The following is an 18,225-nucleotide window of genomic DNA, read 5'->3' on the forward strand; positions in this document are numbered from 1 at the left end:
CGTTACCCCGCCGCATAGCAGAGCCCTGCCGAGCCCCCCCGACACAGGGATGTGCTTCGGGGAGCTGCGCGCAGGCGGATGCCGAAGGCGCAGGGGAAGCGCAGGGCCAGGAGCGATGCCCGGGGCTCGGCCCCGGCCTCGGCCGCAGCCCCAGCCCCCGCTCCCGGCCGCCGAGGCGCGGCCCGGGCCGCAGGCGCAGCTGGCGGGGCTCAGCACCGCGCCCAGGGCTCCGCACCGCGTCGGGGCTCGCCAGTCCGGCCATCCCGGCCCTGTCCGCCGCCCGCTGCACTGTCGGGCTTTTTAGTCCTCGCAGTATTTTCCCTTTTTCCCCACCATCTTCTATACCTAAAGCAGGACGGCGCCCGCCCGCGCCCGCCGCCCGGGAGCCGGGTCCCTGCGCCCGAGGCTGGGCGGCCTCTCCTGCGGGCTGGCAGGACCGGGCCCCGCGGGGCGGGCCGCGCCCCGGAGCGGGGGAAAGGAGGGCTCCCCGGTCCCTGCGCGCCGCCCGCCCCGTCGAGCCGCGCCCCCGGCAGCGCAGGGCCCGCGGCTCGGCCCGGGGCGCGTCGGGCGGGTGGGAACAGGCCGAGGCGCGGGGCAGGCGGCGAGCCGGGGCACCGGAGCTCGCAGCGCTCCCGACCGCCGGGGCGCGGCGGCCGGGGAGAGCGGCCGGGAGCCACCTCCGTCACACACGCAGAGCGGAGATTTTTTAAGTAACAAATGTACTTTTTTTATTTTTGAAACAAAAATATCGTTTTCGGCTTAACAATACCCGGATCTCGCTGAATGAAGCCTTTGCATATTTTCCTGTTTTAATTGGTTGTATAATAAACAGTCCTGACCCCGCACTCTCTTTTCAATGAGTTCAGGGTGAAACGCGGACCATGGGACTGGAAATGACTTTTTCACCACTTAAAACACGGACAAGAATACCAGGAATCAGGCGGTATTAAACAGCCGCACCGGGCGGGGCGGGGCGGGGCGGGAGGGGGGCGCAAGGTGAGAGCTCAGAGTGTGCGTTTGTGTGTCTCTGTGTCTCATCCCGGGGCACGGCTCTGCTCTGCCCGCAGCCACCGGCACTGGCGCCCACCTGCCCCGGGCACGACGAGAGGAGCCGGGCCGCGGCCGCTCCCCCGGGGTCCCTCAGCGCCCCGCTGCCGGGCGGCTGCCCCCGCGCTCCCGCCGGCCCGCAGGCAGAGGGCAGCCGCGCCGTGCCGCGCCGTGCCGCGCCGTGCCGGCGGGCAGGGCTCGAGGGCTGAGCGAAGGACCAGACAGAAAAAGCGACGGCCGCAAAACAGCCCCGCGGGCCCGGCACTGCCCCGGGGGCTGGAGCACCCGGGGGGCGGTGGGAGCCCGCTCAGCCCCGGGGAGCAAACCCTCCCCTTCCCCCGGGGGCCACGGGCAGCGCGCTCCCTCTCCGGCAGGCTCCGCGCAGGGAGAAAACAGCCCTCGCTCTCCTGCTTTCATCTCTCGCCAGCGTTGCATAAACCTGGAGCCGCTCCGGCCAGGCAGCGGCGGCAGCTCAGCCGGGCCAACGGCGCGGAGCCCGCCCGCCCCCGACCCCGGCCCCGGCCCCGGACCCCGGCCCCGCGGCGGGCACCAGTCCCGAGGCCAGAGGAGTCTCCGCGCCGCCGGTGCTGGCCCGGGGAGCGCGAACCGTTCCGCACAGCGTTCCTCCCGCCGTCGTTTATATAACGGGGAGAGGCCTCGCACGACGCGCAAACCAGCTCCCGCCACGAGCCCGGCGCCCGGCCGCCCGCCTTCGCCAGGGGCCCATGGGGGTGGCGGCGCGGCCGGAGGGGTGGGGGGGGCGCAGCCGCGGGACGAGGCGTCCCGGCGTCCCGGGTGAGGGCACGCTGAGCCGCCCCGGGCACCCCCCGGCCCGCGCCGTTCGCGCCCACGGGGTCGGTACAGGCCCCTTCTCCCGCCCGGCCGCTGCCGATCCGGGATTCGGGCCCGACCCCGCGCAGCAGCACGGCTGGGCTCGGGGGTGCGGGAGGGCAAATCCCTCACGGGAGGCTCAGTCCCCGCGTGTCAGCGCCCGGGTGTTTGTTAGCGAAGCCCCCGGCGGCTTCCCCCGGGCCGGTGCCCGCTGCCCGGGCGAGCAGCAGCGAGCGGGCCTGTGGTGGCCGCCCCCTGCCCAGGCCGGCGGGACAGAACGGGAGGTTCGGCCGCTCCTGACAGCGGCGGAGGCCGCGATGCTGCCGACAGAACGAGCCCGGCGAGTGCGGGCGGGCCGGGCCGGGCCGGCGGCCGGGCTCTCGCTCCGACTGCCCCCGTCCCCTGTGCGGGGGACCGAGGGCCGAGCGAGGAGGCGCTGCCGCGGGCACGGCCGGGTTGGAGGCAGCCCGGTGCCCCGCCAGCCCCGTCCCGCCGGGCCCGGGAGGGGGAGCGGTCCGCACCGGGGCTGCCCGGGCGGCCCCGAGGGCAGGGAGGGAGGGAGGGGGTTGCAGCCCTGCCCACGGTGGCTGTTCAGTAAAACCACGCGAGTTTACATTCAGTGCAGCCTCTGTTTATAAAATACAGAAAACGATCGTGCAAACATCATACAGGCGCGACGGCGGCACCGGCTGACTCGGGGCCGCGATGCTGCCGGGGAGCGGCGCGGGGGACTCGGGGCGGGGTGAGCAGAGCCCCGGCCGGGCACCGGCAGCCGGACAGGCGCCCAGCCGCGCCCGGCCCTGCCCGCCCGCACCTCTCCCGTGGCGGGCCCAGGGCCCGGGCAGCCGCAGCGGAGAGCCCCGGGGTGGGCGAAGGCTGGCCGGGGACCCCGAGGGCACCTCTGCCTGCTTCCAAAGTGCCCCCCACAGTCCCGCACTCCGCCCTCCTGCGGAGGGGGACCCTCGTCCAGAGGCAGCGATCGCCCATCACCGAACGGCCGTCAAACCCGCTCCTCCCTCTCCCCGCGCCGCGCCACCGCCTGGAGACCCCGGGGAGCTCGGGACAGCCCCGGGGGCCGCACGGCCCTGCCCGGTGCCGGGCTGCCGCCGCGTCCCCTCGCACTTAGGCACGGCCAGGTATCTCTTCGTCCAAAGCCGTCGAGGCCCCGGCCGCTCCCGGGCTTTCGCCCAGGGCTCTGCAGCCCGGGAAGGAGCCCGGGGGGACACCGGCGGGGCCGTGCGGGGCCCGGGGCGCCGCTCCCGCCCTCCCCTCGCCCTCTGCCCGCCGGCGGCCGCGGGAGGGATTTCCCTTGCGCGCTCGCCATGGCCCCGACGTACCCCGGAGGAAGCGAGCAGGACTAGCGGTATCTATCGAATCAGCAACAAGCTGCCAAGGCCCCGAGCCCTCCGGTGCAGGGCTGCACCCCCATAGCCAGCCGCCGGGCTGTCGGGCCCAGTGGCCGAGCTCGCTCCGAGGGCATGCGAGCGGTGCCGCTGCTCGCCGCCAGCTCTTACCTGCGGGCCCGGGGCAGGTCAGAGACCCCGAGCGACCGCCCCGCTCCCGGCAGTGCCCGGCAAGAGCCAAGGGTGGCAGCGGCGTGAGTCGGGGCTGTGTCCCGTGTGCGCCGGCAGCCCCGGGGCTGCCCGCGGCCCCGCTCCGGCCTCCCGCCTCCCGTCACATCGGTGCTGGGCTCGCTCCTTTTCTCCCGCTCCCCGGGGCAGCAGCTCGGCCCCGCACGGTGCCGCGCAGTGACCCCGTTTGCCGCAGTCTCTGCACCCCCTCGCCCCGGGAGAGGAGCCCCCCGGCCGCACCGCCGCTCCCAGCGCCCTCCCGCTCGGGCCAGGGCCTGGGCACCGGGCGCAGGGAGTAAGGCAGGGCCTGCGGCCCGCAGCGAGGCCGGGCTGGCCCGGCGGGTGACCCCGCACCCTCCTGCCCTGGCCGTGCCCGCCGAGCTGCGCCGCGGCCGAGAGGCGACCTGTCTCCGTATCCCCCCACCGATTTCTGCGACCGAGCTGGAGGCTGCCGCTGCCTTCCGTGCGGGGAGGCTGCACAAGGGCCTGGCACTGCGGGAGAGCATCAGGCAGCCGGGCAAGGGCCTGTCTGCAACCTGGGTGCATCACGTCTCTCGTGGGCCCCGCCACAGGCCCCTGGCAGCGGGCAGGGGAGGCCTCACCCCCGGTACCGGGTTTGGCTCCCGGCACCCCCTCTCCGGGGGAGCGACCTGCCCGCGCAACCCGGCACAAGCGGGACAGCCGCACCCAGGCTCCCGCCCGCGGAAGAGCAGGCCTGGCCGGGGCCGGCGTCCAAGGGGACCCGCTGTGCCCGGGGCCAGCACCGGGCAGGGGCCACCCCGGCGCCCCGTCCCCCCCCGGAGCCCCCCGGCGCCCGCGCACGGGCCGCAGCCTGCGAGCGCGGGCAGGCGCTGGAGCCGGTCCCAGGCCCGGGGAGCGCCACTGCCGGAGCCACCGGCCCGGCGAGGAAAGCGGGACCCGCCAGCAGCTCCCGGCACCGGCACCGACCCGGGCGCGGGGCCCGCCGCAGCGACGCGGGGCCGCGCTGTGTCGCCCGGCGCCGCGGCCCCGAGCACTGCGGGCGAGAAACGAAAGCGGAGCCGGGGTCTGCGGCGGACATAGCCCGCGGTACTGCCCGGAGGGCTCTGCCCCCGGGAGGGCCGGGCACACGGGCCAGGTGCCGGCGGCTGCCCGCGCCCCGCAGCGGAGGCGCTCCCGGGCCCGCCCGCGGGGCCAACGAAACGGTCCCCGCACCTCGGCGGCGGCCGCCAAGACAGCACCGGGCTGCCGGTCGGCGCGGCCCCGCCGGACCTCTCCCGCCGGTGCGCAGCCCGCCACGGCGCCGAACGGAGCCAGCACACCGCCCAAGCACAGCCCGCGTATTCCCCGCAGCGGAGCGGACGTGCGCGGCCGCGGAGAGCGCGGCAAGGCCGCTGCTGGGGCCCGGGGCGCGGAGCGGGGCCGCCGCCGGGAGCCGGCGGGAGGCGAGGAGCGGCCCCGGGCCCGGGCGCCCGCCGCCGCTTCCCGATCCCGAGCACGGAGGAGTGGAGTGAAATAAAACGATATGAAAAGAAGGAAAGGCGTTTTATTGGAGACTTTACAATGCTAGAAAGTACAATAAAAGTGCTAGTTCACTCTAGAAAAGTTGGTCCCAAAATGGTACTATGCCACAGCATCTATCAGCTTACATAAACATTTATAAAATCGCTATGAACTGGCCCCTGTATTACAAACGCTAGTTTTTTTCCACATTAATCTATGTAAAATTGAAGGATCAAAATGTTTTAAGAAAAAGGGCAAGCATTCGAAAGCAGAACCTACCGGAAAATCCATTTTGGGCCAGGTCTGGGGTCAAAAAGCCCGAAGATAGTTTAAACTTTCATTATTAATAATAATATGCACACGGAAAAATATTCCAATTTATAGGAAACCGTCTTTTTTTTTTAATAACATCAAAATATTTTTTTTAGACCTGCATAAAATTACTTTTAAGACCTCAAAGGATATTGTCTCCTTTAAAAATATATTTATCGTTGCCGAAACGTTTCACGAGTGACCCTGGCGGGTTTTGCTTGTTGTTTTCTAATAACCAGCAATATCGCCCATCTCCTGCTGTTACAGCAGTCCCCACATAAGTACTATTTTGTGGAAAAGCCACCGGCTCGGAAGAAGCGCAGTGCTTTGCAGACCGAGGAAGAAGAAAGAGAAGATGAAGAGGAGGAGGACGAGGACGAGCACCGCGGGCACACGGCAGTGTCTAGGCCCCGCCAGCCCCGCACCGCCACGCGTGGAAGTGCCTCCGCTATTTATAAGCTTCGCTTTACTCTCCCCAAGGCTGAGCCTGGAAAGATTACGTCCGAATTAGAGAGGAGCAGAATTCTGAGTGCTAATCAGCCTATTTTTAATTCCGTGCTCTCCCCCCCGCCCCCCCTCCCAACCGAACAAACACAAGAGCAGAGAAACGAACGGTAAATCCGAGGCCGCCGGCCCGGCCCGGCCCCCGCGGCGCAGACCCGCCGGGGAAGCTCCCGCACTTACGGTGCCTTCTCCTCGCCGTGGGACGGCTCCTACACTGACACTACCCGCGGGCAGGGCTGCTACGGCCCCACCGCAACAGTCTGGGCACAGAGAGAGGGCAGTCCGCAGCTGGGGGGGCGAGAGAAGGATGGGAGACGCGAGAGCGCGGGGGAGCGCGGCGGGAGCGGAGTGGGGCAGCGGGGCCGGGGCGAGGGCGGGCGCTCCTGGGGCGGCGGCCGGCCGGAGCCTCCCTAGATGTCTATGCGGGAGTGCAGGGCGCTGTGTTTGCTGTCGTGCTCCCAGTAGGAACAGTGCATCATGGACAGCTCGGCGGGCTGGCGGGCGCAGGCGAACTGGAGGCCGGCTCCGTTCGCCGCCGGGGCCGCGGGCGGCGCGGGGCTGGCCGGGCTGAGCTGCTGGGGGTGGTGGGCGTGCGGGTGGTGGTGGTGGCCCATGCCGTTGTAGGAGTTCACCATGCTGGGCAGCGCCATGCTCTGCACCCGCGAGTAGGGGCTGTAGGACGCCGGGCCCGAGAGTCCTTTCACATTGACGGGGCTGACGTTCCCGCCAGACATCTGGCAAGAGGCGTAGGGCATGGGCGCGGGGGGCTGCGCCAGCGGCCACGAGTTGTTCATGAAGGTGGACTGCAAGTACTTGGGCGGGGAGAGGTAGCCGTAGCTGTCGGGGCTGAAGAGGGTCTTGCCGGGCTGGAAGTGGGTCGGGGGCGGCCGGAAGGGCCGCTTCATCCTCCGCCTCCTGCGGTAGTTGCCCTTCTCGAACATGTCCTCGCAGGCGGGGTCCAGGGTCCAGTAGTTGCCCTTGCGCTCGCCGCCGCCCTCCCGGGGCACCTTGATGAAGCACTCGTTGAGGCTGAGATTGTGGCGGATGCTGTTCTGCCAGCCCTTCTTGTTCTTCTCGTAGAAAGGGAACTTGCTGATGATGTACTGGTAGATCCCGGACAGCGTGAGCCTCTTCTCCGCGCTCTCCCGGATGGCCATGGCGATCAGGGCCACGTAGGAGTAGGGGGGCTTCTGCGAGGGGTCCGGCTTCTCGGGGCCCTTGTCGGCGCTCAGCTCCTCCTTGCCCCGCTCCGGCTCCTTGCTGCCGCCGGTGTCATGAGCCAGCAGCGCCACCGCGTCCTCCTCGCCCTCCGGGTAGCTGGTCATCATGGTGCCCCGCGTCCGCCGCCCGGGGCGCGCAGCGCAGCGCAGCGCCGCGCGGTGCGGGGGGGAGCGGAGCGGAGCGCTGCCCGGTGCGCGGAGCCCGGTGCCGGCGGCCGTCCCGCCCCTCGCTCGCCGGGACCGCCGGGGCCGGGGCCGGGGCTCGAAGCCGGGACCGGGACGGAGGTCGGGAGGCGCCTCTCGCGGCGCCGCTGGTCCGTGCAGCGCGGCGGCGGCGGCGTCCCTGCCCCCGCGGGCTCCGCTCCCCTCTGCCGCGGCGGCCGGGCTCTTTTCTGATTTGTATGGGCCCGGCCGAGTTCCGCTTTCGTCAGGAGCCCGCTCCCCTATCGCCGCCGAGCCGCTGGGCACGGCCGAGTTCACCCCGCAGTCACGGCGCCGCACTCAGCCCCGCGCACACGCGGCCCGACGTGGCCCCGCGGAGCGGCGCGGAACCGCCCCGGCTCGGGGCGAGGCGGGGAGGGCACGGGGGGGCGGGGGGGGGGGCGGGGGGAGCGCCCGGGGGCCGCTGAGCCGGGGCCAGGCTCCGCCGCCCGCCCGGGGAGCCCGCCGGGGCCCGCGGCGCTGCGCTGCCCTCCCGCCGGGGGCCCGCTGGAGGCGGTGGGTGCGAGGGGGAGTGCCCGCAGCCGCGGCGCTCGCCCCGGCCCCGGCGGCTGTCACACGTCCAGCCGCACACGCGGTGGCGTTTATATGTCTTGGCCTCGGGCCCCGCCAACCGATCGCGCCCGGGGAGCACAAGGAGGCTGTGGCCGCTCCCCGCGGGTCGGTTCTCGCAGCCCCGTCTTTGCGGAGACAGAGAGCGGAAGGTGTCGGGGTGGCTCCTTCTCCCTCCGCGCACGGTCCGCGCAGGCACCGGCGCGGCGGCGGGGCGGACGGGCGCCCCGAGGGCCGGGGCGGGCTGGCGAGGCGGGGGGGGGACACACCGGGCAGCTTTCCCGCTCGTTCCCCTGGAGGGCTCCGGCTTATTTCACACGGCTCCCGGAGCAGCGTATGTGGCACCGACGTGCCGCCACTCCTCCCCCCCCCCCGCGCAGCAGCAAGGCAGCCTCGGCTGGCCCCGGCACTCGAGCTGTCGCGGAGCGCTAAATCTCTAACGCGGGGCTGCTCCAGCCGCGGGTACACAAGCGGGCAGGCGGACGGAGGATCCTTTGCGCTGATTTTCTAACCGAGCCTTCAGCCCGGTCCCCGGGAGGGGGGCAGACCGGCCAGGCTGTCCGCCCCCCCCGAGCCCTCCCACCGGGCAGCGCGGCCCCCGGCAGCCCTCGGAGCCGCGCCGAGCTCCGCGGGGCCGGGGACACCTGCGTCCCGGACCGCGGCCCCCGCTCGGCCCTCGGGGCCCGCCGCCGCGGTGAGCCCGCTGCTGCCGGTACGGCTCCGCGCCCGGGACCTGCCCGCGCGGCCCCGAGCTCCCCCCTGCCCTGCTCAAGCGCGGCTCGGCGCTTCCCCTCCCGGGCTGCCCAGAGCGGCCCTCGGAGGGGCACCGGCCGCCTCGGCGCCCGCGGGCCGGCGGGTCGCGGCCCTCACACCCGCTTCTGCCTTGCCTTGAAGGCGGACCGCCGCGCAGCGCTCTTCCCCGCCCCGCGGAGTTTACGCGCCACATCAGACTGTCGTGACCAGACGCCAGCCCGCAGGGGTGGCAGCTCTTGGGCAGCACGGCCGGTGCCGCCGGCCTCCTCCCGGGGCGCCCCCGGGCTTCGGCACCCCCCGCACGGCTCCCCGTGCCTCCGCCCGGCCCAGGGCACACGGGTCCCCGCTCCCCTCCCCGGGAGAGGCTACTCCTGGGTTCAGGCAGCCGCAGCTGGAGAAACGTATTTTAGCCGGGAAATAAAATAGCCCCTCGGGGAGCTGGTATCTTTATATGTATTATTCTATTTCTCCGTTGAAATACGTTTCTGCACCTTCGCCCACAGCCATATAACGAATCCCTTCTCTCCGTTTGCTGGAGAAACGCGTACCCTAAAACCTGGGCTGCACAAATTCGGTCACAGAAACGAGGCCGCTCTATTTCCGCACGCAGCCGCGGAACAGCGCCCGCCGCCCGCTGAGCACCCCCCTAAGGGACACAAACGAAACCGCGGAGGGACGAGGCCCGCAGGAGAGAGGATCTCCGCGCTTGGCCTCCCCCGCGGCGGGCTCCGCGCAGGGCGGCAGGGGGGCCGGGGCCAGCTGTGCCCGCCGCGGCGGCTCCCCGGGGCTGCCGGGCTCCCCGGGGCCGGGCCCGGCTGCTCTCCGCCGGCCACCCATGCTGCTCCGGCGCTGCCCCGCGCCGGCATTTCCGCGGCGAGGGCCGGGGCAGGTGTAACAGCCCCGCTGCGTGTGTCATCACCTCCGCCAAATGGCAGATTCCTCCTTCTCCCTCCTAAGCCGGGCGCGCAGCTCCTGCCCAGGGCTCGCTCGCCCGCAGAGGACATTTGACATCCGAGGGGCTGGTTTGGGGTTTTTGACAGCCCCACCAAGGTGAATTTCGGATGACCCCAGGGCAGAGGCTCAGCCCAGCGCTGGGAGCGGCGATCGGGCCGAGGAGCGGCAAAGGTGAGCGCGCAGCCCCGTGTGCGGCTACTGGAACGCCTGACACAGGGACTGGCGGGCACTGGCGGGCTCTCCCCTCTCTCCGGTGCTAATTAAGCCCTTCTTGGGACATTAAAGGACCACTCGAAAACGTAGGGGCAGGCCGCTACAGCTGAGCCTGGACACTGTAGCTGCAGCTGAGGTCTTCCCGGCACTCGCAAAAATGTCTCAGCGAGGGGAGTGCGAGTACCAGGGCCGGGCAGCGAGCAGGGGGGCGCGGCGAGCCCTTCCCCGGCGGGGGAACGTGGGATCCCGCCACGACGCAGCAGAGCGGCTCCATCTGATCCCGGGGCCGGGCCGGGGTCTCACAAACCCGGACAAAGCGGGCGCAGAAGGAGCGAGCGGAGCTGCTCCGGGACCAGGCCTGCGGCCGCCCTCGGGGGTAGGGAAGCGGGCGGGGCGGTAGCGGTGGAGGGGGGCTCACGGCGCCGGTGCCCGGCCCGCGGCCCGCTGCGGCGAGGGGCAGATCCCACCGCGGGACGCTGAGGGGCGGCGGGGCTCTCGCTTTCCTCACGGGAGGGCAGAACAGCCCCGGCCCCTGCCCGTTCCTGGGACACGGAGGCCGGGAAGGAGGCGGGCGGAGCGGGGCTCGGCCCCGGCCGCGCAGCCCCCGCTAAGCAGCGCCCCGAGAGGGGCCGCAACTCGGCGCTTCACCCTGCTTCTCCTGTACCGAGCCTGGCCGGGTGCCCCGTCCCGAGCAGAGCACGGGACCCGCCGCTGCGGCCCCAAGGCCGGTATCCCGGCTGGGAAGCGGCTGAGCCCGCGCCCGCGGGTGGCCCCGCCGTGTGGAGCGGGGCACGGCAAGCGACGGGAATCTCCGCCGAGGGCACCGGGGAGCGCGGCGGGGACGCGGGGAAGGGCGCCGCCCCCACGCCTCGCCCCGGCAGCCCGGACCGCTCTTCCCACGAAAGCCGTGCTTCGGCTGCGCCGCTCCTGAGGCTCGAGCAGCCTGAGTGTGTTTTTCTTTTTTTTTTCCTACTCACCCCAGCGCGGGCAGCAGCGCCGATTCCTACCGGGAAGGTTTGGGTATCGGTTTGTTTGAAAATGTGGCAGGCTTCCTCTCCCAAACATGTGTGGTTTGGTTTTGTTTTGTTTTTTCCTTTTCTCTCTTGGAGAGAAAACGCGTCTCGGGCGGGGAGCGACGGGACGCCCCTGTCTCGGAGCGCCCCGCTCCCGTTCGCCCAGCGCGGCCAAACCGCCGCCCGCAGGCACAGGGGCAGGGCTCCCTCCTCCCGCACCGAGACCCGGACCGGGACAGGCGACCTTTGCGAGTCCCCGGGCTCCCGCTCCGCTCCGGGGGCCGCGCCGCGGCTGCCGGGGACGGGCGCTCGGCCGGTGCCGCGGGGGGGGCAGCCGCACGGACCCACCTTTCGGGACCGCTCCGGCCCGCAGCGCGCCGCGGCGGCAACTGCATTATCCCTCATTAATGTGGCTCCCGTAGGAACGGCACGGACACGGGTCTAAAAGCCGACGCGCGTCGTTCCGAGCCCCGTTTTCGCGAGGCGGAGCGGGCTGGGGTGCCGCTCCGTTCCCGCAGCACCTTTCCCCTCCTCGGCACGGCCGCCGCCACAGCCACCCCCGTGCTCCGTGTCAAGTATTTCTAGTTTCTTCCTTATTTTTTTTTCTTCTTTCCCCCTCCTCTTTTTTTCTCAAATACTAATAGTCGTCGAGACGGTGCGGTATTTATTTCCATAACAAAAGCAGGAGAATAAGGTTACACGGAAACGCGGCATGTGAGGGTCTGTCCCGCACCCCGCACTCCCAAGAATTAACAAAACGCACTGCGGGAAATAAAATATTGTGGCCTTAGTGAAAATTCATCAGATTTGATCAGCTGCAAGGCCGGGCGTCACGGCGGCGTGTGCGGTGTCACGGCGGCGTGTGCGGTGCCCGCCGTCCCGGCCCCGCCGCCCGCCCCGCGTCCCCCCCCGCGCCCGTCCCGCTCCCTTCCCGAGTGCCACCTGCGGGCAGGGCTCCGGCCTGGAGGCGCGGATTAGCGGCACAGCGCTGGCTACCAGGAATAGTAACCTTTGCAAGCCCAACGCAACGATAACATGAGACAAAATTGCGCGTGTGTGACTCCCTTTAGATCCTAAACTCTGGCTTGAAAAAGCTTTCGTTTTCAGAACCTCACCTCTGGCTTGGCCTGCAGATCACCTCGCCCGTCTAGGGACACCACAGACACACACAATCCTACTCTCCCGTCTGGTCAGGATTCCCAGCAGCACAGTCCCGAACGTTTCATAAACGCTCTTTAATTACATTACTTGGCGTGTGATGCCAGAACAAGGAAATATTCACCTGGAAAGTGTCTTCTTCTGCATGAATGAGTCTCATTGTGAAAACCTTGAGCACATATAGGTGCATATGTATGTTTTGCAGTGGAGAATTTAGTTTCTCGTTTATACCGTAAAGCTAAAAATTCTGGTAGCTTCAGGCTTGTTTTTACAAGCTCCCAGCCGTACAAGGATTTTTGTTTTTACAGGAAAAACTACGCAGTCCATAGGCCATGATGGCTGTACATCCATAATGTGAGCTTCATGAGGAACAGAGCAACTTTATTATGATCTGGACTGAAATCACATTGAATAAAAGCCCATCTAACAGAGCCTGAGGGAAAAGTCACAAATGGGCTCAATTCTATACCCACTCCAATGGGAATTTTAGAGGGAAAGGTTTTAGGATCTGGAGAGTAGATTTCCCCCATCAGCTGACACTGCGAAGACACTTTTCGCTGTCCTATTTCATTCTGAGACTTTTCCTACTGCCTCGATATCAAAGAAATCTATCTCAGGAGAAAAGGCAGCCTCAACCTTTTTCCCTCTCATAGTCCTGCTTCCCATCTCTTCCCTGCTCAGTTTCTTTTCTTTAGCCGGAGCCAGAGTCTTCACTACAGTATATTTGTTTATGCTTAGAGGACAGGCCTACAGGAAAACAAACTATATATTTCACTCTACCATTTGGTAGTTCCTTTCTTTCATCTGAAAACACAGCCTGATCCAGGGAAGGTTCTTGAATTCACACAACCGGTTACATGATGAAATGCAAACAGTTTCTTGTGGTATTAAATGGCAGCCCGCAGCAGAGTTCAGGTTGGCTGTTATGGATTCACGAGTTACGGCTCTGCAGGATAATCCTGTGTTACTGCCATCCTGCAGTTAGTGGCCTACAGCAATGCTGCCGAATGCTGCAAATAAAAACAAACAAGCCAGCCTCCTCTTTTTAGACAGAGTAGAAATTATGACTCTTTGGGAAGCTCGAAGCAAAGATCGTTTTGTATCAGAGTCTGACAACTTCCAAAGCAAGCTGCTCTTTCTAGCACTTCGAAATTGATGCTTATTTTTCTACAAAGAACGAGTGGGGAAAAAAAAGGAACAAAACCCCCTGAACCATACAAGTCCACTCATGTCCAGATCACACTGAAGTTGCAAATTAACAGCACTGTACAACAAAATTAAAGCCAAAGCAGGCTTCTGCCATTGTTGCTACAGAGATACACAGTTTAACAAATCGTTTTTAGGCAATAAAAAATCTTCATGCTTGCTTAGACTGTTTAAAAAATTGCACTGTTAAGATCTGAGCAGGGAAAATGGTACAAATTTCAGATTATTTGAAAAAAAAGAGGCTTCACGTCAAAAAGAATTTATGTCTCCTATTACTTCTCTGAGAACACGGGTCCCAAACTATAGCCATGATTCTCTCTGAACTCATATAATCTATTCAGGTCTATTTTCATCCAGGGTCTAGGACGTTCCTGCTTTGAGGAAACAATATTTGAAAAAATTATTGAGGTTACAAGTTGAAACTCCTAATTTTAGGAGACAGAGATCTGCCAACATAGTATAACAACGTAACTGGAATGTTAGTGACTGGAAGAAGAATAATTCCTCACCTGACAAAACTTTGCTGACAAAAGCCCTTTTAGAGAGACGGTCCTACTGGCAAAGCTGTTTTAATCTGGAGAGCCTGTACAGCAGGCTTGAGGCTGAAGTAAGCTCTTCAGTTAGTAGTCAACTAACTAAGTTGGTGCAGTTAGTCAGCAGTGTGATACCGGGAGCACTTTGCTGTGGTCGAATGCAGGAATACTCATGCTGAATCTCGTGCTGGAGGCTCCCACTCCTACAACAGACCTGGCCAGATGGGGACATGCTTGCACATGTTTGCAGCTACGCCGATTTTAGTGTGAGTAGCTCGTGGTGACTCACTCAGGCCACTGAATTTGGGCAGCACATCTGTGTACTGCGAATTCAAGTTTTGTCTTTAGCAGCTTCTTGAGAATTTGTGTGCGGTACATGCAGTGTTCTCTGCCCACCTTCTGCAGGCTCCTGCAGGGGAGGTGCTGCCCTGGGAGCAAAGCTCTACATCTGTAGATAGCAACATACTGTAAAATCCACATGTATACTCAGATTTTGATATCTGCGTTATGACCATGTAAGTTGTGTTCCTTTTCCATTTCTGTGCAACTAGAGGCAGTTGGACTTGGTTGAAGATAAGTAGTTATGTCCCGAGGTCTTCCAGAACTTGTAGAAGGGGCTAGGTTAGCCAGGAACAGGGTGATTTTGTTTTAAAATAGACTCTCCACATCTGGAGTTTATGTACATGTTACCTATATAAACAATTTGTGAATAACTCCATACATACACAAGCTTCTCCCCATCTGCTTATTGAACAGAAGCCCTGGCTGAAACCCTCAGAGAATACCCAGCCAGATCTAGAGGGCAGAGTTAAGGTGAGGGAGGACTACCATGTCCCTACAAACTGCATCCACCTCCTCTTAAAAACTTGAAGTGTTAGAGGCAGCCCATGTTCAGGAGGACTATGTGGCATTGGTACCCTGGTGTATGTGCAGCCTGGATGAACTGGAACAGTAAAGCCATTTCTCTTTTTTAAGTTCCCCGGTTGGAACTGGTGCACTTGACAATCTACCCCCTCCCATCTCTAGCTGTGCCTCTCTTGAGTACATGCTGCACTTTAAAACAATTAGAAGCACAAGTTTGTTTCCTTTTAAATGTAACTACTATGTTTCTAAAAAGATTATAATATTGCAAATTATATATCTAGGTTTGATCTGGGAACAAATCTGTTTTGTTGGATCAAGACACATACAATCTCCAGAGAATCAGGTTAAAAGTGATGTGATGGAAGTAATTTTCTTCCTTCTGGAGGAAAAGACCTAAACTTTAGCCAAAGACAACTTCAGATTACATATAGTCCCCCCCCCCCCCAACTCGAATGCATAACTTGAAAGCATGCACTCATTGGAGACATAGGTTGTGGTGCCAGTGGAAGGTGGATTTCACCCCCACACACCTGTTAAGTCCCTGCATTGTCCCAACCAACCGGTGGGCTTGGAAGCACAACGCAATCCCCAAACATTAAATTTCCCTTCACAGCAAGAACAGAAACCTTGAAGAAGCTGAATATATTTCAGTTTAAGCTCAGCCACCTAAATTCTGGAAGTTGATTTTTGTCTGTGCAATCACCCTGAGGTCTTTTTGTTTATCTCAAGCTTCCAACTTTCTGTGTATGCAAACCTGAACTGGAAATCTACCCAACATGGGAGTTTGCATGACATTTCCAGCTTGTCCTACTTTTGGCCTGGCCAGAAAGAGCATATTATACTTGCTCACAGTTTTCCAGCATTTCTACTCTTGGTCGCAATTAGAGTAAAGAAATGCAGAGTAGACCAAACAAAAAATAACCAAACTTACTTAGACTCTCAGAAGGGGCTTGGTTCAAGACCAGTTGAGATGTAGATGAAAGTTCAGCCTGTTCATTTTATTACAGTTTATTTACTTACATATAATTTCATTTAAACTTGTTTTCCTTTTTTCATCCATTTTGTAGCTATCCCTTGTAACAAATAAGAGAGATACACCCATTATAAGAATAGCTGTCAGAAGAAGTTAAGCCCCACAGGCGAGTCCAGCCTATGCTAGGAACAAGTAATTCCAAGGGCTCAAGTCAAAGGTTCTGTCAGAGCCAGCCAGCACAACCTGGTCAGACAGCAACAATGTGCCGTGGAGGTGAGGACACCCTAACATCTTCCTCACGGTGTGATCCAGGGCTGGCCGGCACAGCCCACAGAGACGATGCTGATTAGAAAGGGGAAGGGTGAGGAATGCCATCAGTTTCAAAGATTCAGCCCAGCTCCCAGCTCCGTTGCCAGAGCAGCTCCTGCAGAACTCTGGCCGAAGGTGTGGGTGTGACGGGGAAAAAATACCCTTGGCGCTTACAAGAATTACCACAATGCCCACAGTGGGGTTCAGAATATGAACATCACTTATGTTATTTAACAATAAAATGCAATTATTTTCAAAATAAACCTCTCTCCCACTTCTTTCTTGTCCATTAGGTATCTAGTTAGCTCCATGTCATCCATCTTGCGCTGTAGGTGTCTTATACTATTCATGAAATGATATAATTTGCATAGGAAGGTTACTAGCCAGTGTGCCACATGACCGAATATTGTATTGAGCCAGTTCTGTTGGATGCTTCCATGTTTGGCTTGGCTCTTACAATTCCTACTAAACACAGAAGCCTGTATTGCACTGAATATATGCTAAAATCTTCAGGTGTTTGGAATAATAGTTAAAAAAAAAAAAAAAAAAAAAAATTGTTCTTTTCCCGTGGCTCACTTTTAATGGGCAGAGCGAAAGGCTGGGGTTTTTTAATCTTGATTTTATCTGACTTAAATCAATAGCAGAGGAAATGAAGGGGTTTGGCTGTGGTTTTTTTCTTAAAAAAAAAAAGATTTTTGCCTGGAGTGATTTGTTAGCTTTTAGTGCTTCGTGTATCCTAGCATCCAGAGAGCAGCTCTGAAAATGTGCAGTGCATATCAAGCAACAAATGCAGCGCTATACATGGCTTACACTCCAAAGAGGAGAAATAGGTTCAGCTTCACCTGATAAGTTAGTTCATCAACAATTACAACTCTCCTTAAAGCAATAGTTAATGTTATGATTGGAATAATAAAAGGCATTTAAGCAGCATGTCACATTTTGGGCACTTCAAGAATTTTACAAACAGCATCACTGCTGGAAGGCATAAAGCAGAGTTTTACTTGCTATTGGATCCTCCACTAGTCATTTAATGTCACTTATCTGTACATGTGGTTTCTCAGAATTAGGTAATACATAATATCTTTAAATGCACCTGGGAACTCATGTGTCTAAATACTGATCATGATAGCTAATGTCAGACATCTCAGTTTGAAAATGTGATATTTAGAGCTTGACCATAAGAGGCATTAAAAATAGCAAGTAAAGGGCACTTCAGCACAGACTGTCAAGGAAGACATCGCTCCCATTGAAACAACAACAACAAAAAGAGACTAAGTCAGCAGTCATTTAATGCTACATGCCCTTGAAGAAATATTCCTGAGTAGCACCCCAGGAGCAAACCCTCTACTGACTTGTAAAACTGATGTAAGGATGTAAAGAGCTGTATCTCTGCATCTTTATACAAAGAGCTGTATCTCTTCTCCCTGCTTGTGGGAAGACTGCAAAGTGATAGAAACACCAGGGCTTTAAAAGAGGCTTTCAGAATAATACAAAGTTAAATTTTGGTTCTTTTGAAGCTAAAAAGGAATTTCCCTCTTGATCTCAAGGGGAGCAGGATTTCCCCTACTGCTTAAGATTCTTCATAATGAAAAGGTACTTTTTCAGTTCTTTCTGTTGGGTGAGGCGTTAATCCAGCACCGTCATGGTCTTGCAGCTATTTTGCACATTTGCTGGGAATTAACAAAAGGAGAAACTACAGTTTCTGACACATTTGAAGCCTAGTTTTTCTAGTAAACTATACTATTCTAGTAAAGTATACTATTCTAGTAAACTACACGTTTACAAAACAAGTTTTTACAGCTGGCTTTCAGGTAGAAAAAAAAAGAAGTAAGGCCATCTATCCTCTCTTGATGAAATGACTATGCATAGAATCTTGCTTACCTCAGAGACTTACTACCTTAACATTACCTACAGGAGGACTAATGTGGGGGGCAACCCCATAACTTATGCATTCATGGAGCGGGTGTAAGTCTGTATTTTGAGAAGCCATTTGTTAGGAGGCTCCCCCCTTTCCAGAGAGACTGTTAGATTTTGAATCTCTGTTGTAGAAGAGATTTTCCCCTGAAGCTAGTAAAACACTGTTTTTGAAAAAAACCCTGTGTTTTTATAAACAATTATTTTCATCTGAACAACATAACCAAAAATCCCAGCTTGGCTTCAGTTTTTCATTAGCAATACCATCAGTTTTTGACAAAAATCAAAACTGCCTAACTATTCCTTTGGGCAAAGGTCAGTTTCTCATTTAAAACTGTTTTGATAAAAGATTTCTGATTAGTACTGCCCCGTGTCTCTGAAATGTCCAGCTGAAATGTATCCGGGGCAGGAGCACAGGCTGGGAGCTGGGTTTGGGCGATGCACAGGCTTTACCTTCAGCCCAGAGGCAATGGTGATAGGATTGTCCCACGCTGCCATGGAGCACCTCTGCTGCTTCATGCCCCAGCCAGAAATGAACCACCAGATAAAATGTTTCAGGGAAGCTTTAGACCAGCAGCAAGTTTAGCTGCTATCTAA

At 60.5% G+C, this 18,225-nt stretch overlaps 1 protein-coding gene across 1 annotated transcript; it reads right to left on the reverse strand.

The window, feature by feature from the left end:
• Window positions 1-5,852: 5,852 nt before the first annotated feature.
• FOXL2 (forkhead box L2) lies at window positions 5,853-7,318 on the reverse strand. Its single transcript, XM_074912293.1, has one exon. The coding sequence runs from the start codon at window positions 7,073-7,075 to the stop codon at window positions 6,158-6,160; it is 918 nt and encodes a 305-aa protein (XP_074768394.1). The 5' UTR covers window positions 7,076-7,318; the 3' UTR covers window positions 5,853-6,157.
• Window positions 7,319-18,225: the final 10,907 nt, after the last annotated feature.

The sequence above is a fragment of the Athene noctua genome, chromosome 8 (assembly GCF_965140245.1).
Source record: "Athene noctua chromosome 8, bAthNoc1.hap1.1, whole genome shotgun sequence".
In the NCBI taxonomy this organism is placed as follows: Eukaryota; Metazoa; Chordata; class Aves; order Strigiformes; family Strigidae; genus Athene; species Athene noctua.